We start from the raw sequence: 26,024 nt of genomic DNA, 5'->3' as shown, positions 1-26,024 counted from the left end.
TCTTTCATTCCTTTTTTTATCAAAGAAGAGATATTTGAAAACATTATTTCTATTTTCAATGGGAAAAAATAAATGAATCGGATTGATTCTTGTTTCTTATATTTTTTCAACATGTGAATTCAAAGAAGGATGAAAAAAATAACGAATGAATTTAAAGACAGAACGAAAATTTTCAATGTTATCAGAATTTGAATTATTATTTCAGACTTTGTGACGCATTATTGTTTTGTTTAAAAAAAAATATTCGCATATTACGAGTTTTCTTTTTCTTTTCTTTTTTTCAAACATCAATTGAATTGTGCTCATGACTGAATAACTTTTTCTAAAAACAATCAAAAAATAGAAATGATGCGGATTCATTTGAATGAAGCTGTTTTTGTTGAATAACAATCTTGGATGAGAATTGTGATTTCAAAAATAATCACCCAAAAAATCTGGCTGAATCTTTCATTGAGTTGAAAATGTTTTCTGTGATTTGTTTGAGATTATTTTTATGTATTGAGTGTTTTTGCTTTTTTTCACTGCTTTTCGAACACTCAACTGAAACACAAGGGTTCAATCAAAACATAAACGATTAAATAGAGGAAAACATTCAAATGAGAATATGGATGATTATTTTTAAAATCATGACATTTTTTGGAGTATGTGTAATTTTCTGATTCGCAGTTATTTGCAAAAGAATTTTAACAAAAGTGTCACATGTTTTCAAATTATTGTTTTCCAAACACACATTGTCATTGAAAGACAGAGAAGCACATTGAAGATTTCAATATAAACATATGATAGATTTCTCAATGTTTGCGACAAAATGTTGATACCAAAATTTTGATAGGAAAAATATGAAATCAAAAAGAATCACTCATCCTCCAAATAAAGAAAAAAACAAAACTGTTTGGAATGAATTTTTCTTTTTTGAAATCAATGGGAAATGTATTTTTATTTTATCAAAAGAAATCTTTATTTTCTATTAAATAATCATTTTTGTTGAAATCACCAATATTTTCAATCATTAATTCATGTGCAAAACAAATATCCTAATTCAGAAAAATATTGATTTTCAAGCTTATTTTTTGCATAATACATCAAAAGTTCTTTTCTCCAAATAAATTCAATATTCTGTCTGGAAATCATGAATGAATTTCTTTTTCATGTTTGTTATGAAATACAAGAACTGTGATAAAATATTGTTTGGAAACAAGAAATATGTGTTTTTCAAACAATTTTTATTTTAAGTGTATTTTATTGAAAACTATAAATTCATTCAAAGTGCATATTTTTCATAAAAAGTGATTGAAGTTCCATCCTTTATCTCATATTTCTTTCTGTCATTCATTCTCCATCTCATTGACTGAAATGAAAATATGTTTCAACTTGGAAAAGACAATTCGACTGAACTCGGCGGAGTACAAAATTTCAATTTCTAATGGATTTTTATCAGGAAATATGTTCTCAGTTCAATAAATCATTCAAATCAAATATTTCATTTTTTCAAAATTAAAATTCAGTTTATTAAATTTTTTGTTCTTGTTGAAGAATGTTTTATTTTCTGAATCACTGTTATTCTTATTAATAATAAAAGAAAAATATAAATTTTTTGTTCAAATCAACAAAATGGTCAGACAAAGTGTTTTTGATACCATCGTTTGCGGATGCACTGTTATCTTGTCCAAATGAAAAGAAATGATATATTTTTAGTATTTCACAAAAATTTTTTAATTTACAAAAAAGAAACCAAACAAATCTCGCTTTTTGCAACCAAACAACAATCAACAACAATCACAAAAAAAAAAATAATTTATTATCTTTATTTTTTTGTTCAACTCAAGTGGAATGAATCATTTTTTTCGAATTTATTGATCGAAATATAAGTTGGAATGTGATTTGGTGAGAACAAAACTTATTTTTTTTCTCCAGAAACACCGAATACTTCTTGAGCAACGATGTGACATCGCGAGCAGAATGGAGAGGCTCGCCAGGTGCTTCATTACCGAAAATGACATGTCTTTTTTGGCACGAACAATGAACAGTTTTGCATCTAAATCACCAACTTTCCTCATTCTCATTGTTTCCGCAGTTGTTCCACAAAAAGACACTCGCAGTTACTGGGCGTCCGCCAACAGAGTCTGGCGCATGAGCAGCTTCACGGAATCTTTCCAATTTGTATTTTGTGTGAAAGGAGGGGAAACGACAAGAAACGAGATGTTTTCATGAACATTCAAGATTGAGTGCGATTGCTCGAAATACCGGTTGCATGTTGCCAAACATGAATCCTGCCACATGGAATTCATGCACTATTTTTTTTGGACGACAACCGATGCTGAATTTGAATTTATTATTTTTTTTTTACAAAACAATGCGGAACCGAATCTCTCACAAACCACGTGGAGTGAGAATACTCGGAGCATTGTTACACGGCCTCGCATATATCGGATATTTTCTCTTCAATGCCTTTGCCGACTTGAGCCGATGACGATTTTTTGGTTGCTTGTCACAATTTCTCCATTGACTTGAACAGAGCGATTTGTTTGTCTCCAAAAATGAGCAAAATGCAACAATTCGTATCATGGATTGAGCTGATGAAGCTTTTCGCAAGCATTTTTGCAGATTGAGTCTTGATGATTTTTCACTGATCCTTTTGAGTTATTCTCCGTTCCCTCCAAAGAAGCGTTGTTGGAGCCTCAGAGCATGATTTTCTTCCAAGGACATTATTGTCCTCCTCCAAAGAAATTCTGCATATTTCTCCGATATATTTATTGCTCAACCACCTATTTCATCTGCAGTTTAGAAACTCAACCAAAGAAACGATATGAAAAGACAAAGAGACTTTTATTTTCCATTCAATCAATGATAAATATCCTTCCCCTGCCTTCATTGGTTCTATTTGATTGCAGCATTTTTTGGAATATGAGGCCATCTTCAACAGCAACTTTATTTCTTCTTCTTCTCTAAATATTTGGAAAATCTGATTGAAATTGAATGTTGATTATTTTTTGATTCAAAAATGTTTATCCTTCTATTTGTGAATTTGTTCTTCTTTTTCCTTTTTTTAAAATTGTTTTGCTCCATTTCGAAGTTTTGATAAATAATCATTTTCAAAATAACATAATTGTTTGTTGAAATGTGAAATGAAGAAAGAAAGAAAGAAAGAAATCATTTTTGAGGTCAAAAAATATTCAAAGAGTTTCATTTCATAAAACATAAACAAAATAATCTGAAATATCCAACGACAAAAAAGGATGGAAATCTCCGTTCAGAAAATCAATAAGTTCATGAAAGCTTGGAATGATATCTTCGTATCCTTCCTCCTCCAGCTTTTCAAACACTTTCCTTTTCAATTTTTTTCGTTCTGTTTCTTCGTTTTCGTCATCTTCTTCTTCTTTCAATCGCCTCGAAATATTCATGATAAACCTCAAGCATCCATTTGTTATTCCGTCATTCAGCGTTGGCCAATGAACCTCCTCCAAAACAGCGTCACTTGCCTTTCCTTTCAACAACTCATCAACTTTGACAGCTCTGTTATCTGCTGCTTCTGAAAGTGGGTAAATGCATTGCTTGGGAATTTCTTCGGAATTATCCCTTGATGCTCGAAACATGTGAACAATGCTGCCTATTAGCTCAACTTATTCCTCACTCCCCAATTTGCACCAGGACAAGAAACAAGAATTCACATCGAGCCATCTCCTAATAACAGATGCTTCATTCACTTCATTCACTTCATTTGCTTCATTCACTTCTTCTTCTTCTTCTTCTTCTTCTTTCACTTTTCCTCTTCTTTTCTCTCCTTCTTTATTTTCTTTTGTCTTCCAGTCATCACACTTTGATAGATCTTCCACTTCTCTTTTTGCTTCTCTCACAAAATGTAGTTCACTCACAATAACTATTTCCAAGTCTTCGTCTTTGAAAAATCGGTTCATTAAAAATTGCCAAGCTGATTGATAGGCAAGTTGTGTCAGATTGTGATGTTCCTGATGATGTTTGACAATCTCTTTGATTTCATCCAAGAAAAGTTCATTTCTCACTTCCTAATAAAAGATAAGAAAAAAAAAAAACAATCAATATATAAAAAAACACACGTCCCATTGTTTAATGTTCCTCAACGCCAACAAATCCATTTCCACTTCTTTTTGCATTTCCCTGTTCTCTTCTTTCCTCAATGCAACTTTCAGAAGGCAAGGCACACAGACTGAAATTAATTTTGAGGGAAAAAGAAGCTCAAAGAAGCGTAGCATTCGCAAAGAACGTAAAGATGCTTTTCGACTTTTCCCTCTTTTTTTGTTCTTCATTAATAATCATCTTCTCAAATCTTCTGTTCAATGCAGATTCATCAAAGTGCAGATTCCATATTCTTTTCATTTCTTTCCAACATCCAACGTATTTCAACAATATAATGGCATTCTCCAAAGTCAGTTTCTTTTCTTCAATCATCTTGTGAATTTCATCGAACAGTTCTTTGCTGAAAACATTTTCATCCTCTTCTTCCTCCATTTCTTCAAATGTATTGCTCATTTCTTCGATTTTCTGTTTCTGCTCAGCGTCAGTGCATTTTTCCAATTGCAGCAGTTTTTCTGAAAAATTGGAAAATAAAACAATTAATCATCCGAGCAATCGTTTTCTCAAAATATTGACATACCAAGGAATACATGTTTTGTTGAAAAAGGCTGTGCAATGGTTAAATGATTTCAAAGCGATTAATCAACGTTCTTTTTCGAAATATTTGTAGCGCAGTTGAATCAAAAGAATTAAAAACACCGTCAAATATCTAATAAAACAGGATTCCAAACCTCTTTTGCCATCATGATTTTTGCTTCAAAACAAGCAAATCATAAAGAAGAAAAACAGATCTCCAAATCGAACAATTAATAAGGGTTCACAACCCATAATTTTATAAGTGAAGATTTTTGATTGATGATATGTTGAGATAAAAGTTTGTTTGAGCTGCTTAGGTTAACTTCCACGGATGCAACCATGCGAGTTATAGCATTGCAGAAGAACAGGTACTTTTCTTGCAGATGGAGGAGAGAGTGGCTGTTTGCATCGATTGCTTGCGAAAAGTGAATAAGTGTGGGAAGTTGCATGAAATTTGAACATGATGAAAAATTGCAAAATGTGTGACATATCGTCAAATGCTATATTTTGAATGAAAAATGAATAAAGCAAGATACAAAAAAAGCGATTAAAATGCTAGAAAGATTGAATTGAACCGCTATGTCATTTCAGGGAAGTGCAGTGTACTTGGCATATCATTTGAGCAGGATTTGTTTAACATGGTTTTTGGGGGGAAGGTTGGTTTTGTGGAAAAGGATAGGGAATTGGGGGTTGGACAATGGAGGAAACGAGTTGAGCGAAACACTCAGCAGGCCTCAACAACAATCTCATTTGCATTTTGCACTAAGCATGCTGGTATGCTATCAGCAAAGACTTGTCGTTGAATTGGGTTTTGAAAAGGAGTTAATTTGGAGAATATGTGTTTTCATCAGATATCACGACCAGCTTCACAATGGATTCTAAGAACAAGAAAACCAGTTTGACAGATAATTACCAATCCCTTGGAGATGGGAAAATATTTCAAGACCAAAAGAATGGTTTGACTTTTTTTGTTTTGTTCATTTTTCTTTTAAGATGTTCTTTGAATGAATACAGATTGGTTTTGAACAGGAATACCGCAAAGAGAGAGAAGCCGTTTTATCCTTTTTCAAAAGATACAGAAGTTTTGAGATTATTCTTGTTTGGATTGCATTCAACAATAACATTCGTGACTTCTGCCATCTGTTATGCATGCTGCATAACCCGACAATGCTTGACATGAGCTTGAAAGAGAGAGAGAGAAAGAAATATATCATTTTGCGAAGTGGCCAATTGGAGGAGATGAGACTCCGCTGTTGTGCTGTCTGTTGGTGTTGGTGCTGATGTGCAAGAAGCATTTGCGAAAGAATGACAAATTAATCTTCTGAGGACGAGGATATCATCATTTGCTTCATCAATTTCGATGGTATTTAAATATTCTTATTCTTTTTATTCTTTTTTTCTTTTATTATTTTCGAATTATTTTTCTTCTTTTTTCATTTTTGTCAAACAGATTTTTGTTCTTTGTGTTCACCAACATTATTTGATCAACAGATTGAATTTTATTGGCACAGACATTCATGTGTTTAGCCAGCCGCTGCATCGAATAGCCATTTGGAGCTGAAAAGCTTTCCTTAAAAATGGACAATCCAGTTTCTCCATGGCATTCAACATTATTTTCTTTTGTTTTCTCCTTTGTTTTGATTTTTTGTTTTTTTTCACACAATATGTCATTCAATCGACACGTGTTGTTCCAATCAATTTTCATCCAATAAAGAAAAAGTTAAAAAAAACATCATTGTTATTCAGTTGAAGTTGATGAAACATAAGAAAAAAAAGATAACACAAGGAAATAAAATGAAAGAAAAGGAAAGGAAAGAATAACAAATTGAGATGAGGATGAAGAAGAAAATGAGGAATAAAAAGAGGGATAAGAAGCTTTTTTTGTACAAAAAAAAAATTATTGATGAAAAAGTTGAAAAGGATAAATGAATATTAAGCATATCCTTCACAATTAGCAAGAACAACAAATCTCTGATTCTGTCTTTCTGCTCCTCCTTCTTCGTTATCTCAAATATCTGATCGGAAAAAATAACAAGAGAAGGGATATTGAAAATAAGATTCTTGTAGATTTAAAATTGCTATGAAATGAACCGAATTGGCAGTGAACAATTTTTAGAGGAAAATTTGAAGGAAGAAGAAATAGCAACCAGATGGAGAGGAGGAGAATGAACGGTTTAAATTCGTTTTTGTTCCAATCGAACTCTTATCTTTGCCTCTCCCAATTACTGAAATCTTTTTTGTTCCAATCTCAATAGTTGCTATCTCGCTTGTGTGATCCCCTTCCATCAGTGTGATTGCCAAGCTAATCTGCACCTCACACATCTCAAACGCCTTCTTCACTGTCAGACACGGATTTGATTCATTTGCCCCGCACAACTCAAAATTATCATTTCCATTCACCGAAACAAAAATCGTCTTGTCTTTCAACCAATCCTTTTTTGATGTCTGATCATATTTCCAGGCACCTGCATTCGAGTAATTATATCCATAACACACTCTCTGATCATCTGTGTTTGTTGTGTAACATTCATGAAATGGATTGTCTGAAGTCGAAATGGCATTATAATAATCATAATACATCACATCATGCCCATATGGATTGGAGGTTGTTCTGCATTTGCATTCATGGAAGAATAAGAAATAAAAATAATGCTCATCTTTTGGTGCTGTTGTCATACGTGGGTCCACACTCATCCCTCCTCCATATGACGATGCATTGCATGAAATAAACTGAATGCTCCTCATTTTGAACTGATTGGGAACAATAACGCAACGCATACCCCCACCTTGCGAATTTGTAACTGAGCATGAAGTGAAACAGCAGTCAAACACACACGCACTCTCCCCTTCTCCACTTTCATTTCCAACACATCCTATTCCAGAAACCTGAAAATTTTCGAGATGAAGCCCTCCTCCATAGCCAATTGCTTTGCAATTCTGGAATTCACATCCGCTGATCCGAACACATGTTGAAATGGTATTCACATACAATCCTCCTCCGGCATTGTTTTGAACCAAGCATGAGCTGAATGAGTTGTTTTCAATTTCAACAGATTTGATTTTTGCACACATAACTCCCCCTCCATCCCAATAAGCATTGCAATCATTGAATGAGCAGTGCTTAATAGAAACTGATGCGTTTGATTGACTGTGCATGCAAATAGCCCCTCCATTTGAAGCAATGTCTTCCCATGTATTTTCTGTTCCGGTCGTCCTCGATCCGTTCCATTCACACCAAGTGAATGTGTTTGCTCCATTGAATGTTTCATTCTGTCTGTCTGGTTTCAATGGAATCTCTGTTGTTCCTTCACATTTAACATTTCTTGTCCGATAACATCCCACAAACGAGGTGTTTGAGGCAGTTAAAGAAGCCAAGGGATTGTTGAGGGAAGGGACAATCCCGCCATCATATGCATTGCAAACCGATGAAAATGAGCAACTATTCATCAAACAAGTGGTTTGTGTTGACGTAGAGGTTGAAGGTGAGCATGCATCATTTGCTGTTGAGATGTTGAAAAATGATAATTTGGAGAGGGATATTAGGGGTATAGAAGGTGATGAAAGAAATGCTGTTGAAGATGAGATAAGAGATTCGCATGTCGAAACACTTCCATCTTCGCCTCCTTCTCTTTCCCTTGCCTCTTGGTGAAATTTCACAAAATACCTCAATATGGCCGTATCCCTTTTCCCATCTCTTTTGCCCCTTCTTCATCGTCTGCTTTCCCCATATCCCTTTTTCTTCTGTTGCAATCTTCTGCTTGTTTTCAAAAATCCTTTTTCTTTCATCGATTTTGAATGTTCGCGCAAAAGTCCCTGTTATGATTTAACAATTAAAAAAAAATAAAAAAAATAAAACGAATTATATAAAAAAATAAAGAAAAAATATAAAAAATACATAAAATTGATATTAAAAATATCACAAACCAGTACCATTTTCTTTTTGCAATCTTCTTCCTTTTCTTCTTCTTCTTCATATTCTTCTCGAATTTTTGTCAGATTTCTTCTTCAGCCATTTCTTCAATTTTCCAATTATTCTTTTCTGTTGCTTCCCCTCCTTCTTTTTCAAAATTCAACATAAATCTTCAAATCCCTCCTCTTCCATTCATTTCATTTAATACCCCTGGCTCATTCTTCGATATTCTCAAATTTTTTGTCATTGCCTGATTTCTCAAAAGCATCCAATGTGCTCTTTTCCCCATGTTCATTCATTGCCTGAAAATGTCCTTCCATAAATCTTAATCCCTCAAAAAATAAAATAAAATAAAATAAAATAAAATAAAATATGTGAAAAAATAGAGAAAAAAAATAATACAAAACACACTCTAAAAATATTTATTGCCAATCTTCACACACTTTCTTCTTCTTCAAAAGCCTCTCAAATTATTGTTCTTTTCTGCCAACAAAACTCGCCTTTTCTGTCTCCGCTGCCAATCTCAACATCAATGAAATCGATTCTGTTCTGCTTCAAAAAATTTGCTTTTTTCCAATTCTTGGCGCTGATTCCACTCAAATAACACACAAATAATAAAAATCCATTAAAATGATTTGGTGAAGAAGAATATGATGATGAAGGTGATGAAGGCGATGATAGAAATGAAGATGATGAAGATGATAAAGATGGTGAATGCGATGTTATTGTCAAGTTTGAATACTATGTATCTTCTGTCAGAAGATATCTTCAGCATCACTGCCTCGCTCTCTGCTTCAATGGATAACCCTTCAACGATAGAAGGCTGAAGACAAAGGTCAAATGACTCAAATCCATTTTGCCTATCATTTGCCTCCAGCTGCCTGTATCACGCCAAACTGTCTGTATTTCTCGTATATTTGGTTCAAAAGCCAAGCAAAGAAAAGCAGTTCCATCCCTCCCCCCGGTCCATAAAAGCAATGTCTTGCCCTTCTTATTCCAAGAAATGCTCCCTGTCCTGCTCCAGCGCCTTCAATCTCCTGTTTCAGTCATTTGCTCCAATCTTTCCAACAAAATTTTTTTTTGAAAATGTCCTCTTCCTCCTTTAAAAAAAACACTTTCTATTCATATGTATTGATCATTCTTCCTTTTAGCCTTGGATATCTTCCAACCCCGTTGATTTCTGCTCCATTAAAATTCATTTTTCATCAAATTTCTATCCAGTGCATGTTGAGTCCATAATAAGAAGCATAAACATTCGTAACAAAACACATCTAGGCTCTAGTAATATATTTGTAAGATAACATTTGGCTCCCTTCCTCTCTGTCTTGCTCTGCATGGAATAAATTGTCCATTTTTTATAAATCGTCTGAATCACGACTTTGGAGAGGTTACGGATGGAAATATCTTCACAACATATAGAACAATATAAAATACATACATTGAAAATTCTTCATTTCCATCGAAAATATTGTTGCTCCACAGCATTCCATCAATAAATATGAACAATTTCATCTTCCATCAAGCGGATATTCTTTGTAATACCCAACCCTTTCACTAAAAATATTTCACTTAGTCAACCTGTCTTTGTTTTAGCTTCTGAATCTGACCCCGTTGGCAGTTTCTGAGCATTTGGCATTTCTTGATCATGTTCCATAACGAATTAGAGCCACAAAAGAAAAGAAAGTCCTACTCGATGTGCCGTGGCTGAACGGGCATATGAAGACAATGCGATTGTAAAAGGATGGATTTATGGTGTGGAGTGATGGGGTTGAGTTTTTGGAGGAGACAAGGTTTTGAGAGGGAAAGGAGCGATAAAAGAATGTTTTTTGTGGAAAAGAGGTGTTTTTGGGAGGTTTAAGAGGCAAAATGGATGCGTGGGAGATGGATAGGGATGGAGTTTGGGAGGGGTTATTTTTTCGATTTTTGTGAGTTGGAAGGTGTGGAAGTTGCGTTTATTATTTGAAAAATGGAATTTGTTGTGTTGAAGGTGGGGCGAGGAGGGAATAGAGGGGGAAAAGATGGGTGGAGTGAATGGAATATATTTTTTGGAGGTGAGGATTTGAGATGGAGAAGAAATGGGGAGGAGATGTGATTTTTTTCAAATGCAGGGAGAGAGAAGAGGGCTCATATGAGGCGGAGCAAGAGGGAGAATTTTTGCTGATGTATGTTTGATAAGAAAGAGAAGTGGGGTTGAAGAAAAAAAAGAAAGAGATATTTTTTTTATCTTTTTTTATTTTTTATTGAAAGGACCGTTTGGCCGCGCCAGGCGATTGCAGGGCAAGTGATGGAGGTGGGTGCGGAGGAAGACAGGAAGAAGGAACATCAGCGCTGGCGCTTTGCATTGGAGGTGTGGAGGCAGAGGAAGATGAGGAGCTGATTATGGGAGGTGTTTTGCAATGGAAAGAGACAGAAAAAGGATGGAGATATTTATATTTTTTTGGTTGGAAGAAGGGGAATGGGAGCTGGGGGGACAGGGATTGTGATATTTAGTGGGATAGTATTGCTGTTGTTTTGAGGGGAAATGGAGAGAAGAAGAAGAAGATTTGGGAAAGAGATGGGAAAGGATTCTTCAGATGGAATCTTCTTCATTGCTTGCATTTTTATGGAATGGAGTTTGTGGAGGTAATTCGAGAGGAAGCAGAACAGAGGATTGAGCTTTTGTTAATATTTAGGAGAAGTGGAAAAGAAACGTAGCCGGGATAAATGAATTTTGCTGACAGAAAGGAACGATATTTTGGGGAAAAAAAAGGAAATGAAGAAGAAAGGACGAATTAGAAAAAGTGTGTGAAGAAAATTCATTATAAAATAGTTTGTTATTATTTGTTTTGTTTTGTTTTTTAAAAATATCTTTCACATTTTTTTTTTACAAATTTGTATATTTTCTTAAATAAAAATTTCATGATATTTTTTATTTGATACATATTTTTATTCAGAATATTGAGTGAATTGCCGAAAGATGCGCGGAAAGCCATCATATGTTGCCTGAGGGATGTCGATGGAGCGCAGACTGTTTATTCTTTTAATCCTTGCTTGAAGAATGAGCAGAAGATGGGAAGAAGAGATATTCTATATTTTTTTTTGGTTGAGGGCTGGATGGAGGAAGAAGGGAAGAGAAGAATGGTGAAAGTGAGGTTGAATGGGCAATGGAAGAGAGTGTGAAAACAACATATTATTTTTTCTTTATTTGGAATTGGACATGAAAGGCGAAGGCGTGGTGTGGTGTGGTGCTTGGAGTGGATGATGTTGGGGTGAGAGTTATTTGGAGAGAGGCAAACAGGGGACGAGGGGAGCGAAGAGAAATGAAGATTTGTGGAGGTATTTTATTCTTGTTTGTTCATTTTCTTCATGTTCCATTTTTTATTTTATATACTTTTGCATATTTTAATTTGATTGATGTGTGATGCGATCAGGTGTTATGAGAAACGCTGGGGGAGCATGAAACATGGGATATGGAAACACTGCTTTTTTTTCATGAACATTCCTGGAAGAAATTGGGAGAATTCAGCATCCAGAAGAGTGTTTGGCAGAATGAGCCAGGCGGAAAAAACTGAAGAGAATGGGGAAGAAATTTTTGTGGGATTTTTTTTTAACAAAAATCTTTTCGGAAGCAGCAGCAGAAGAGGCAGAAAAAGGGATACAGCCACATAATGATATTTTGCGACGCTTTGCCAAGATGCGTGGGGAAGAGAAGGAAAAGGAAGAACTTCTGTGAATGAATTTAATTTCTCATCTTTTTGCCAATATTTCGCTTCACCTTCTATTTCCCTTGTATCCCTCTCCAAATTATCATTTTTCAACATCTCAACAGCAAATGATGCATGTTCACCTCAATCCGCTACGTCAACTCAAACCTCATGTTTGATGAGCAGCTGTTCATTCTCATCAGTTTGCGATGCATATGATGGCGGGATTGTTCCTTCTCTGAACAACCCCTTGGCTTCCTTAACAGCCTCAAATACATCGTTTTTTGGATGCTGTCGGACAAGAAATGTTGAATGTACCGGAACCGAAGACAATAAGAAACACCCAGAGAGACAAAGCATTACAGAAAATATAGCGAATACGTTCACTTGGTGTGAGTGGAATGGATCGAAAACAACAGGAGAAGTTGACGATCATACTGATCGTACTTCGAATGGCGGAGCAATCAACATGAACAATTTGGCATCTGCCTCAATTTCTATTCGGCATTGCACGTTCAACAACTGTTATGCGCATTATGGAGGTGGGGGAGTAATATGCCGGCAAATCAAAACATTTATTGCTGAAGACAATATATTCAATACATGCACAGCTCAAAATTTCTATGGAGGAGGGTTGTATGTATATTCGATTTCAACATGTGTTCGGATCAGCGGATGTGAATTCCAGAATTGCAAAGCAAGTATTCAAGGAGGAGGACTTTTTCTCGAAAATTTTCAGGTTTCAGGGTCAGGATGCATTGGAGAAGAAAAAGGAGGAGGGGAAAGTGCGTGTGTGTTTGACTGCAGTTTCACTTCATGTTCCATAACAAATTCACTTGGTGGAGGCATGTTTTGCAAAAATGTGCCTGAGACAAAATTTAAAATGAGGAGCATTCGGTTTTTTTCGTGCTCTGCATTGATCAAGGGAGGGGGATTGTGTTTTGCTCCGTGGCGAGATGTGTTGCCAAGTGACAAACTGTATTGCTTTTTCCTTCTCTTTCACAACTGCAGTTGCTCGAGTGATTCTGATCCGTCGTATGGAGCTGACCTGTACTATGAAGATTATTACAGCCTCTATTTGAACTCAGATTGTCCGTTCAAAGAATGTTACACAACGAATACAGATGAGAAGAGAATGTGTTATGCATATGATTATACTGGGAGCAGCTGGTCATATCAGCACACAGAAAAGAAGAAGTGGCTGAAGGGTTGGACAAAGGTTCTGTTTGTGGGGGTAAATGGAAGCGACTCGAGTGGGCTGTGTGGAATGGGCGAGTCGGCTCCATGCCAGACGGTGGGACACGCAGTGGAGACGGGCTTGGAAGAGCTGAGCTCATCAGTCACGCTGATGGAAGGGAATCACACGAGCGAGGCAACAACGATTGAGATTGGGACAAAGGAGATTTCTGTCATTGGGAAAGGGAGGACGGAGAGTTCGATTGGAACAGAAGCTGTTTTCCCTTTATTCAACAATTTTCGTCTTCTTCGTCTTCTTCGCTTTCTTCATCATACTCGTCAATTTTTTTTAAGAATTTTTTGTATGAGTTGTTGGAGTGCAAGCGAAGCTGAGATTGGAATTAAGCAGCAATTTTTGGAGCAGAAGAGAAGCAATGCTATTGTCTGTGACATTGGCAGCTGAGACAGAGCAGATGGATTTTGCAGGCAGAAAGGAACAATATTTTGAAAAGCGAAAGATGAAGAGGTGTGTGAAGATTGTTAATTATAAAAAGGATTCTAATTATTGCCACATTGTATTTTATTGTATTTTATTGTATTTTATTGTATTTTATTGTATTTTTTTTTAATTTGTTGAAGTTATTTTGTTTTTGATATTTCAATAATATCCTTTTCATTTATTCTCTTCTATTTTTCTGTTGATGCTAGAGTCTTTTCAGAAGTCTTTGATAGCAATGAATGCGAATGGAATATGGAAAGAAGGCAGAAGATGGAAATGGGAGAAAAAGAGATTATCAAAGAAATAGAGGAGGAAGAATGTTGGAATGTTGTTTCCGTTCAGCGGAGTTGAAGAAAAAAGATGCTTTTCCATTTTTAACAACATGGTTTTCAGAGGCAGCAGAAGAGATAGTGAAAGGATCTGACTTTTGGAAATATTCTGTTACATGGCGCGGAGATGCAAAACAGGTGCATGATAAAAAAATTAAAAGAGAAGGAAGCGTTTCAATATGCAAATCTCTCATCTCATCTTCTGCCCCATTCCTTTCTTCACCTTCCATCCCTTTTATATCCTTCTCGCATCTGATATTTTTCAACATTTCAACAGCAAATGATGAATGCTCACCTTCAACCACTTCCTCATTCCACGCATCAAGTTTGATGAATAGTTGCTCATTTTCATCGGTTTGCAATGCATATGATGGCGGGATTGTCCCTTCCCTCAACAATCCCTTGGCTTCTTTAACTGCCTCAAACACCTCGTTTGTGGGATGTTATCGGACAAGAAATGTTAAATGTGAAGGAACAACAGAGATTCCATTGAAACCAGACAGACAGAATGAAACATTCAATGGAGCAAACACATTCACTTGGTGTGAATGGAACGGATCGAGGACAACAGGAGAAAGTGACTCGTGGACTGATGGAGTATCAAGCGGAGGGGCCATCTGCATGTATAATCTCAATTCTGGAGAACTTTCTGTTTCACATTGTCGGTTTAATAATTGCTTTGCATTCAGTCGTGGAGGCGGAATCATGTGTCATACAATCAAATCTGTGTATATCGAAAATAATTTGTTTAATTCGTGCTCGGTTCAAAATAATGTTGGAGGAGGGTTATACGTTGTAACGATTTCAACATGTGTTCGGATCAGCGGATGTGAATTTCAAAATTGTAAAGCAATTGGCTATGGAGGAGGGCTTAATCTTGATAATTTTCAGGTTTCAGGGTCAGGATGCATTGAGACAGAAAATGGAGGAGGGAAAAGTGCGTGTGTGTTTGACTGCAGTTTCACTTCATGCTCGATAACAAACAATGGAGGTGGGGGTATGTGTTGTGCTAACATTCCAATCACACAATTCAAAATGAGGAGTGTTCAGTTTATTTCATGTTCAGCAACGTCAACTGGGGGAGGATTGTGTTTGCATCCAAATCGAGCAACAGCACCAAATGATAAAATTTATTGTTTCTTCATATTTTTCCATGAATGCAAATGCTCTGCAGCCACTCCATATGGGCATGATGTGATGTATTTTGATCTATATAATGTTTTTAAGTCTTCAAACAATCCTTTCTATGAATGCTACACAACAAATACAGATGACAAGAGAGTGTGTTATGGATATGATTATACGGGAAGTAGTTGGTCGTACTATCACACAGAAAAGAAGGATTGGCTGAAGAGAGGGATTCTCAATCGATTTGTAGCTGTGAGTGGTGGTGGTGAAGAAGAGTTGTGTGGATTGGATGAGTCAAGTGCATGCAGAACCATTGGTGTTGCAGTTGAAAAGAGCGTGATTCAAGTGAGTCTGTCAGTCACACTGATGGAAGGGAATCACACAAGCGAGACAACAACAGTTGATATTGGAGAGAAGAAGATTTCGGTCATTGGGACGTGCAAAGAGAAGAGCGCGATTGGAACAGGAGCACTTTCATCTGTAGGAACGCTGTTCAGTGTGACAGCAGGCCAACTTGGTTTATTGCACATGAAAGTTGATTGCAACTCAAATGCAAATCCTTCTTCGCCGAGTGTGGTTGTGGTGTCTGATGGGAATGGGTCACTCTCGTCGGAGGAAGTTATTATGTGTTTATTATCATTTTTTTTTTCATGTTTGATAATGAAAATAAAGCAAAAAATAAATGTGGTGGCTTTTATTAGTCAGGACATTTTTTTAAATAATCATAGGAAAACAAATACGGGTCAAAAATGAACAAAACAAATTGTGACAAGTTTTAATATATTTTTTGAGTTCATTCTTTTAAAATTCTTTCTGATTTTAATTTTGTTTTGTTTCGAATAAAGATCTCGAGAGTTTGTGTTTGTTTAATTTTCAAATTATTTATTTATTCATTTTTTTTTTTCATATTTCCCCTTTCCGCTTGTCTTTAACAATTTGTCTCAGTAATGCAAGAAATCGTCTGTTATTGTTATTATTTAAAACATCATTTTTTATTCAATTTGTTTGAACGAAAAGTGTGAAAAGTTCCAATTTCTGATTTATTATTTTCTAAAAAAGAAAAAAAAAAAAGACTGAATGAATGTTAAATATTGACATTAAAGAAGTTCACTAATTTTATCAAAATTCAATGCAAAAAGAAGTTTTGTGAAAAAATCAATAAATGTTTCATTTTGCAAAAGCATGAATATTTTTCGATTTTAATCATGTGGACTTTCTTGGAAGTCACATTGTTCTTATCATTTCATCTGGTCAGTTATTAACAGGTGCCCTCTTTTCATTTATCCAAACATAAATGTTTTTCAAACCAAACATCATTCTTTTTCAAAAACAAAAATTGTGTTTTGAAATCTGAGTTATATTTTAGAATTATTGTGTCTGAGATTATTTCATTTTTTTTATTATGATTTTTATTTTTGATCAAAGACTTGTTCGTGGGATAAGAGCACTTGAGTGTTGAAGGTTATGATATGGGTGATTGTTTTTGAAATCATAACTTTCATACAGGGGTGTGGCCATTGACATTTCATCCTTTGACATGAACATTGCCACTGAAACCAAGTTGATCGAAACATAGAATTTCCGACTTTGGTGAACAATCAAAAGCCAAAAAATGACAATCAACTTCATGTGGATTTCTGCTCACCTTTGTTATCAAACAAACTCGAACAATCAAAATCAATTTTCACTGAGACTTCCTGAATGAAAAACAATAATTTTGAAAAGGATAAAACATCCAAAGAAGTTCAAATTTTGTTTCAATGATCAAAAATTTTGAAGAGAACTCACAAATTATTGATGAAATAATTTTTTGATTTCAAATTATTTTATGATTTCAACAGAAATAAATTAAACCATATAATAAATATTAATTCAACATGCTTCAAAAATACGAGTGATGAACGATGAAGAAAATTTTTTTTTGAATGCTCTATTGTTATTGAAAAAAAAAAATCAATAGAATAAAAAACATAATCAATAATTTGTGAGTTCTCTTCAAAATTTTTGATCATTGAAACAAAATTTGAACTTCTTTGGATGTTTTATCCTTTTCAAAATTATTGTTTTTCATTCAGGAAGTCTCAGTGAAAATTGATTTTGATTGTTCGAGTTTGTTTGATAACAAAGGTGAGCAGAAATCCACATGAAGTTGATTGTCATTTTTTGGCTTTTGATTGTTCACCAAAGTCGGAAATTCTATGTTTCGATCAACTTGGTTTCAGTGGCAATGTTCATGTCAAAGGATGAAATGTCAATGGCCACACCCCTGTATGAAAGTTATGATTTCAAAAACAATCACCCATATCATAACCTTCAACACTCAAGTGCTCTTATCCCACGAACAAGTCTTTGATCAAAAATAAAAATCATAATAAAAAAAATGAAATAATCTCAGACACAATAATTCAAAAAAATATAACTTGGATTTCTAAATACAATTTTTATTTTTGTAAAAGAATGATGTTTGGTTTGAAAAACATTTATGTTTGGATAAAAGAAAAGGGGGCACCTGTTAATAACTGAACAGATGAGATGATAAGAACAATGTGACTTTCAAGAAAGTCCACATGATTAAAATCGAAAAATATTCGTGCTTTTGCAAAATGAAATATTTATTGATTTTTTCACAAAACTTCTTTTTGCATTGAATTTTGATAAAATTAGTGAACTTCTTTAATGTCAATATTTAACATTCATTCAGTCTTTTTTTTTTTTTCTTTTTTAGAAAATAATAAATCAGAAATTGGAACTTTTCACACTTTTCGTTCAAACAAATTGAATAAAAAATGATGTTTTAAATAATAACAATAACAGACGATTTCTTGCATTACTGAGACAAATTGTTAAAGACAAGCGGAAAGGGGAAATATGAAAAAAAAAAATGAATAAATAAATAATTTGAAAATTAAACAAACACAAACTCTCGAGATCTTTATTCGAAACAAAACAAAAATAAAATCAGAGCATATTATTTTTTAAATACGAATTCAAATAAATATATTAAAACTTGTCACAATTTGTTTTGTTCATTTTTAACTTGTTTTTGTTTTCCTATGCTTACTAAAAAAATGTCCTGACTAATAAAAACCACCACATTTATTTTTTGCTTTATTTTCATTATCAAACATGAAAAAAAATAAAAAATGATAATAAATACATAATAACTTCCTCCGACGAGAGTGACCCATTCCCATCAGATACAACAACCACACTCTGTGAAGAAGGACTTGAATTTGAGTTGCAGTCAACCTTCAAGTGGCTCATTCCAAGATGACCTGTTGACACGCTGAATAGCTCTCTTGTTGATAAAAGTGCTCCTGTTCCGATCAAACTCTCCGTCCTCCCTTTCCCAATGACCGAAATCTTCTTTGATCCAATATCAATTGTTGCTGTCTCGCTTTTGTGATTCCCTTCCAGCAGTGTGATTGTCAAACTAATCTGTATTTCACACATCTCAAGCGCCTTCTTCACTGCCAGACAAGGAAATGTTTCATTTGCACCACAAAGTGGAGATGAATCATTCCCTTTCACTGAAACGTATATCGTCTTATCCTTCAGCCAATCCCACTTTTCTGTGTGCTGAAAATACCAGGTGTTTGCATTCGAATAGTTGAATGCATAGCAAATTCTCTTTTCATCCGTATTTGTGGTGTAACATTCAAAGAATGGATTTCCTGAGTTCAAGAAGAAGTTGTAATAATCTGCATATGCAATATCATGTCCGCGTGGAGGATTGGCTGAGCATTTGCATTCGTGGAAAAAAAGAAAATAACAATAATGCAAATCAATTGGCATTGTTGTTTTATCTGTATATAATCGCAACCCTCCGCCATATGAAACAGCAGAGCAAAAAAGAAATCTAATATTCTTGATCTTGAATGCAGCTGGAATGTTAGTGCAATACATGCCTCCACCATATGAATTTGTGACTGAGCATGAAGTGAAACTGCAGTCAAACACACACGCACTCTCCCCTTCTCCGCTTTCTGTTGGAATGCATCCTGTTTCTGAAACCTGAAAATCATCCAGTCTCAAACCTCCTCCCCAGCCATTTGCAGAACATTTTTGAAATTCACATCCGCTGATCTGAACACATGATGAAATCGAATAAGCATGAATTCCGCCACCTGTATTTGCTTGTGCTGTGCAGCTGCTGAATGTGCTGTTCTCACACACAATTGTCTTGATCGCATGGCAAAATACACCTCCCCCATATGCGTCGGAATAGCAGTTGTTGAACTTGCAAAACAAAATAGACAATACTCCTTCTCCTAAATTGAACATGCATATCGCTCCCCCGCTCGATATACCATCATCCCATGAATCGCCTTTTCCCGCTGTTTTCGACCCATCCCATTCGCACCAAGTGAATGTATTCGTTCCATTCTCTGTTATATTCTGTCTTCCTGGTTGTTTCTTATTTCCTGAAGTTCCAATATATTCAACATTCCTTGTCCGACAACATCCCACAAACGAGGTGTTTGAGACAGTCAGAGAAACCAAGGGGTTGTTGAGGGAATGAACAATCCCGCCATCATATGCATTGCAAACCGATGAAAATGAGCAACTATTCATCAAACAAGTGGTTTGTGTTGACGTAGAGGTTGAAGGTGAGCATGCATCATTTGCTGTTGAGATGTTGAAAAATGATAATTTGGAGAGGGATATTAGGGGTATAGAAGGTGATGAAAGAAATGCTGTTGAAGATGAGATAAGAGATTCGCATGTCGAAACACTTCCATCTTCGCCTCCTTCTCTTTCCCTTGCCTCTTGGTGAAATTTCACAAAATACCTCAATATGGCCGTATCCCTTTTCCCATCTCTTTTGCCCCTTCTTCATCGTCTGCTTTCCCCATATCCCTTTTTCTTCTGTTGCAATCTTCTGCTTGTTTTCAAAAATCCTTTTTCTTTCATCGATTTTGAATGTTCGCGCAAAAGCTCCTGCTATCATTTAAAAAATATATTTAATAAAACAAAAAATTCAATATAAAATTAGAAATTAAACACAAAAGAAAAATATCAAAAATATGAAAAAACTAAAAATATATAAAATGAATTATGAAAAATCAGTATCATATTCTTTTCTCAATCTTTCGCTTCAACATCCGCTTTTGTGTCTTTTTTCTTTTCGAATTTTTGTCAAATTTCTCCTTCAACCATTTCTTCAATTTCTCACATTCTCTCTTTTATCGCTTCCCCTCCTTCTTTTCAAAATACCTTTTCCATTTCGCAAATCCCATCTTTTCCATTCATTTCATATATTTTCTTTGATTAATTCCTCCGCACGCCCTAAAATTGTTTCAACTGTGTTTCCAAAAGTGCTCAAAAAGCCATCTTTTCTCAACCCTTGCGCTTTTATCCAATGAAGATATTCTTCCAAAAAGATCCTAAGCAATATTAAAGAAAATATATTGTAAAATTTTTGAAAAAATGTTATTTCTTTTATATGAAAAAAACATATATTCATGCCTTTAACAATCTCCATTCTTCACTGTTTCTGTCTTTCTGTCTTTCTTCTTTCTTCTTTCTCCTTCTCCAGATTATTTTTCCTTTCTGCAAAAGCACCCATTTCCCCCATCTCATTCTTCCGTCATTCAATCAACAGCTTTGCTTCTCTTCTGCTCCTCCAAAAATTCATCCCATTTCCGTCCTCCTGTTCTGCTTCCACTCAAATTGCTCCTTCAACTTGTGTTTTCAAAAATAGGCGAGGACGACTGAGAAGAGGAAGAAGTTGAGAAGAATAATGAGACGATGATGGCCAAGAAGGGCAAATCGAAGGAAAAAATGAAATTGTCAAATTAAGAGGGGTAGATAATGGCGAAGATGGCGAAGAAGAATGATAGAAGAAGAAGAAGAGGAATAAGGCGAAGAAGGCGAAGAAGGCTTGGAGGAAAATGAAGAAGAATATTAGGAAGAAGAAGAGGAAGACAAATATGATAATGGATAAGTAGGATAAAATTATATTAAATTTTAATTGTTGAGGAGATGCATTTGAAAATAATGACGAAGAAGAATTCGATGAAGGAAATGAAGGGGATGAAGATGAAGATGGAGATGGAGATGAAGAAGAAGATGATGACAGCAATGATGGCAATGACAAAGAAGAAGATGATAAAGATGGTGAATGCGATGTTATTGTCAAGTTTGAATACTATATATTTTCTGTCAGAAGATATTCTCAGCATCACAGTCTCGTTCTCTGCTCTTGTGAATAACGTTTCAATGATAGAAGGCTGAAGACAAAGGTCAAATGACTCAAAGTCCATTTTGCCTGTAATCCACTCCAAGCTTCTTGTATAACGCCAAACTTTCTGATTTTCTCGTATATTTGGTTCAAAAGCCAAGTAATCAAATCCAGTTCCATCGCTCCCCCCGGTCCATAAAAGCAATGTCTTGCCCTTCTTATTCCAAGAAATGCGCCTTGTTCTGCTCCAACTGCCTCCAATATCCTGTTTCAGTTATTTGCCCCAATCTCCCCAACAAAATTTTTCTGAAAATATCCCCGCCATCTTCAAAAAGGTTCCCTATTCGGGCAAATCTTTCAGATTTCCTTTATAGCTTTGAACATTTTCCAATACCGTTGATTTCTGCTCCATTAAAATTCATTTTTCATCAAATTTCTATCCAGAGCATGTTGAGTCCATAATAAGAAGCATAAACATTCGTAACAAAACACATCTAGGCTCTAGTAATATATTTGTAAGATAACATTTGGCTCCCTTCCTCTCTGTCTTGCTCTGCATGGAATAAATTGTCCATTTTTTATAAATCGTCTGAATCACGACTTTGGAGAGGTTACGGATGGAAATATCTTCACAACATATAGAACAATATAAAATACATACATTGAAAATTCTTCATTTCCATCGAAAATATTGTTGCTCCACAGCATTCCATCAATAAATATGAACAATTTCATCTTCCATCAAGCGGATATTCTTTGTAATACCCAACCCTTTCACTAAAAATATTTCACTTAGTCAACCTGTCTTTGTTTTAGCTTCTGAATCTGACCCCGTTGGCAGTTTCTGAGCATTTGGCATTTCTTGATCATGTTCCATAACGAATTAGAGCCACAAAAGAAAAGAAAGTCCTACTCGATGTGCCGTGGCTGAACGGGCATATGAAGACAATGCGATTGTAAAAGGATGGATTTATGGTGTGGAGTGATGGGGTTGAGTTTTTGGAGGAGACAAGGTTTTGAGAGGGAAAGGAGCGATAAAAGAATGTTTTTTGTGGAAAAGAGGTGTTTTTGGGAGGTTTAAGAGGCAAAATGGATGCGTGGGAGATGGATAGGGATGGAGTTTGGGAGGGGTTATTTTTTCGATTTTTGTGAGTTGGAAGGTGTGGAAGTTGCGTTTATTATTTGAAAAATGGAATTTGTTGTGTTGAAGGTGGGGCGAGGAGGGAATAGAGGGGGAAAAGATGGGTGGAGTGAATGGAATATATTTTTTGGAGGTGAGGATTTGAGATGGAGAAGAAATGGGGAGGAGATGTGATTTTTTTCAAATGCAGGGAGAGAGAAGAGGGCTCATATGAGGCGGAGCAAGAGGGAGAATTTTTGCTGATGTATGTTTGATAAGAAAGAGAAGTGGGGTTGAAGAAAAAAAAAGAAAGAGATATTTTTTTATCTTTTTTTATTTTTTATTGAAAGGACCGTTTGGCCGCGCCAGGCGATTGCAGGGCAAGTGATGGAGGTGGGTGCGGAGGAAGACAGGAAGAAGGAACATCAGCGCTGGCGCTTTGCATTGGAGGTGTGGAGGCAGAGGAAGATGAGGAGCTGATTATGGGAGGTGTTTTGCAATGGAAAGAGACAGAAAAAGGATGGAGATATTTATATTTTTTTGGTTGGAAGAAGGGGAATGGGAGCTGGGGGGACAGGGATTGTGATATTTAGTGGGATAGTATTGCTGTTGTTTTGAGGGGAAATGGAGAGAAGAAGAAGAAGATTTGGGAAAGAGATGGGAAAGGATTCTTCAGATGGAATCTTCTTCATTGCTTGCATTTTTATGGAATGGAGTTTGTGGAGGTAATTCGAGAGGAAGCAGAACAGAGGATTGAGCTTTTGTTAATATTTAGGAGAAGTGGAAAAGAAACGTAGCCGGGATAAATGAATTTTGCTGACAGAAAGGAACGATATTTTGGGGAAAAAAAAGGAAATGAAGAAGAAAGGACGAATTAGAAAAAGTGTGTGAAGAAAATTCATTATAAAATAGTTTGTTATTATTTGTTTTGTTTTGTTTTTTAAAAATATCTTTCACATTTTTTTTTTACAAATTTGTATATTTTCTTAAATAAAAATTTCATGATATTTTTTATTTGATACATATTTTTATTCAGAATATTGAGTGAATTGCCGAAAGATGCGCGGAAAGCCATCATATGTTGCCTGAGGGATGTCGATGGAGCGCAGACTGTTTATTCTTTTAATCCTTGCTTGAAGAATGAGCAGAAGATGGGAAGAAGAGATATTCTATATTTTTTTTTGGTTGAGGGCTGGATGGAGGAAGAAGGGAAGAGAAGAATGGTGAAAGTGAGGTTGAATGGGCAATGGAAGAGAGTGTGAAAACAACATATTATTTTTTTTTTTGGAATTGGATTTGAAAAGCGAAGGCGTGGTGTGGTGTGGTGCTTGGAGTGGATGATGTTGGGGTGAGAGTTAATTGGAGAGAGGCAAACAGGGGATGAGGGGAGTGAAGGGAAATGAAGATTTGTGGAGGTATTTTATTCTTGTTTGTTCATTTTCTTCATGTTCCATTTTTTATTTTTATTTGTATTTTTTTTGATTTGATTGATGTGTGATGCGATCAGGTGTTGCCAGAAGCGCTGGGGGAGCATGAAACATGGGATGTGGAAACACTGCTTTTTTTTCTGGGCATTCCTGGAAGAAATTGGGAGAAAACAGCAGCAGAAGAGTGTTTGGCAGAATGAGCCAGGCGGAAAAAACTGAAGAGAATGGGAAAAGATATTTTTGTGGAATTTTTTATTTACAAAAATTTTTTTTGGAAGCAGCAGCAGATGAGGCAGGAAAATGGATACAGCTGCATTGGGATATTTTACGATATGGCACAAAGGATCATGTGGCAAATAAGTGAAGGGAAAGGAAGAACTTCTGTGAATGAATTTCATTTCTCTTCTTTTGCCAATTTTTCTCATCACCTTCTATTCCCCTTATATCCCTCTCCAAATTATCATTTTTCAACATCTCAACAGCAAATGATGCATGTTCACCTCAATCCGCTACGTCAACTCAAACCTCATGTTTGATGAGCAGCTGTTCATTCTCATCAGTTTGCGATGCATATGATGGCGGGATTGTTCCTTCTCTGAACAACCCCTTGGCTTCCTTAACAGCCTCAAACACCTCATTTATTGGGTGTTGTCGAACAAGGAATGTTGTATGTGAAGGAAATGCAGATGGAAAGTTGACTCCAGGGAGACAAAATACAACGGATAATGGAGCAAACTCATTCATTTGGTGCGAATGGAGCGGATCGAAGACGACAGGAGAAAGTGACTCGTGGGCTGATGGAGTGTCAAGCGGAGGGGCAATCTGCATGTACAATCAGTCATCTGCCACTGTTTCAGTTTCGCATTGTGTGTTTTGTGAGTGCGTTGCGCATTGGTGCGGTGGAGGTATTAATTGCTACAACATTAAATCAGTTGAGATTGTGAATAACACATTTGATTCATGTAATGCGCAAAATCGATATGGAGGGGGGATGTTCATTTATTTGATTTCATCGTGTGTTCGGATCAGCGGATGTGAATTCCAGAATTGCAAAGCAAATAGCTATGGAGGAGGACTTTATCTAAATGATTTCAAGGTTTCAGTACAAGGATGCATTGAAGCAGAAAGTGGAGGAGGGGAGAGTGCGTGTGTGTTTGACTGCATTTTCACTTCATGCTCGGTCACAAGCACTGACGGAGGGGGCATGCGTTGTGTTAATATTCCTGCCACACAATTCAAAATGAGGAGCGTCCAATTTATTTCATGCTCAGCAGCGGCGTATGGCGGAGGGTTGGAGCTGTATCCAAATCGAGCAACAGCGCCAAATGATGGATTTTATTGTTTCTTCTTATTTTTTCATGAATGCAAATGCAGAACAACCTCCAATCCATATGGGCATGATGCCTATTTTGTAGATGCATATAATTTGTATTTATCATCAATTAACCCGTTCTATGAATGCTACACGACAAATACAGATGATAAGAGAGTGTGCTATGCGTATAATCCATCAGGGACCTGGATATATGACCAAACATCAAAAAGGGATTGGCTGAAGGACAAGACGATCTATGTGTCAGCGAATGGAAATGATAATTTTGAGTTGTGTGGGGCAAATACAACATTTCCGTGTCAGACAGTGAAGAAGGCGTTTGAGATGTGTGAGATACAGATTAGCTTGACAATAACGCTGATGAACGGGAATCACACAAGCGAGGTGACAACAATTGAGATTGGGACAAAGAAGATTTCAGTTATTGGAATGGGCAAAGAGAAGAAGAAAATCTGATTGGAGGTGGATTTGTGTTGTTCATCCTTCTTCATCTTCTTCATCTTCTTCATCTTCTTCATCTTCGCATTTTTTGTTATCTTTGTTTTTTTCTTTTTCTCTTCCTATTTTTTTTATTAACGAGACACATCTTCATCGAATTCTTCGCCTTTG

General features: G+C 35.7%; 4 protein-coding genes across 4 annotated transcripts; 3 read left to right on the top strand and 1 right to left on the bottom strand.

Moving 5' to 3' along the window:
• Nucleotides 1-6,738: 6,738 nt before the first annotated feature.
• MONOS_16173 (uncharacterized protein) lies at nt 6,739-8,073 on the bottom strand (the record flags this gene model as incomplete). Its single annotated transcript, XM_067869088.1, has 1 exon — nt 6,739-8,073. One exon carries the CDS (start codon nt 8,071-8,073, stop codon nt 6,739-6,741), a length of 1,335 nt encoding a protein of 444 aa, XP_067733052.1.
• A 2,527-nt stretch (nt 8,074-10,600) lies between these two features.
• MONOS_17142 (uncharacterized protein) lies at nt 10,601-11,026 on the top strand (the record flags this gene model as incomplete). The annotated part of the gene is made up of 2 exons (XM_067870034.1): nt 10,601-10,702; nt 10,784-11,026. The coding sequence occupies 2 exons, from the start codon at nt 10,601-10,603 to the stop codon at nt 11,024-11,026; spliced, it is 345 nt and encodes a 114-aa protein (XP_067733051.1).
• A 1,371-nt stretch (nt 11,027-12,397) lies between these two features.
• Nucleotides 12,398-13,858, top strand: MONOS_16489 (uncharacterized protein; the record flags this gene model as incomplete). Its single annotated transcript, XM_067869397.1, has 1 exon — nt 12,398-13,858. One exon carries the CDS (start codon nt 12,398-12,400, stop codon nt 13,856-13,858), a length of 1,461 nt encoding a protein of 486 aa, XP_067733050.1.
• Nucleotides 13,859-22,410: 8,552 nt separating this feature from the next.
• On the top strand, nt 22,411-23,500 carry MONOS_17141 (uncharacterized protein). The gene is made up of 2 exons (XM_067870033.1): nt 22,411-22,510; nt 23,006-23,500. Exons 1-2 carry the CDS (start codon nt 22,508-22,510, stop codon nt 23,246-23,248), a joined length of 246 nt encoding a protein of 81 aa, XP_067733049.1. The 5' UTR covers nt 22,411-22,507; the 3' UTR covers nt 23,249-23,500.
• The last annotated feature ends 2,524 nt before the right edge of the window (nt 23,501-26,024 follow it).

The sequence above is a fragment of the Monocercomonoides exilis genome (genome assembly GCF_001643675.1).
Source record: "Monocercomonoides exilis strain PA203 chromosome Unknown scaffold8-1962414, whole genome shotgun sequence".
NCBI classification, from domain to species: domain Eukaryota; phylum Preaxostyla; order Oxymonadida; family Polymastigidae; genus Monocercomonoides; species Monocercomonoides exilis.
This window is presented reverse-complemented; position numbering and strand designations above follow the sequence as displayed.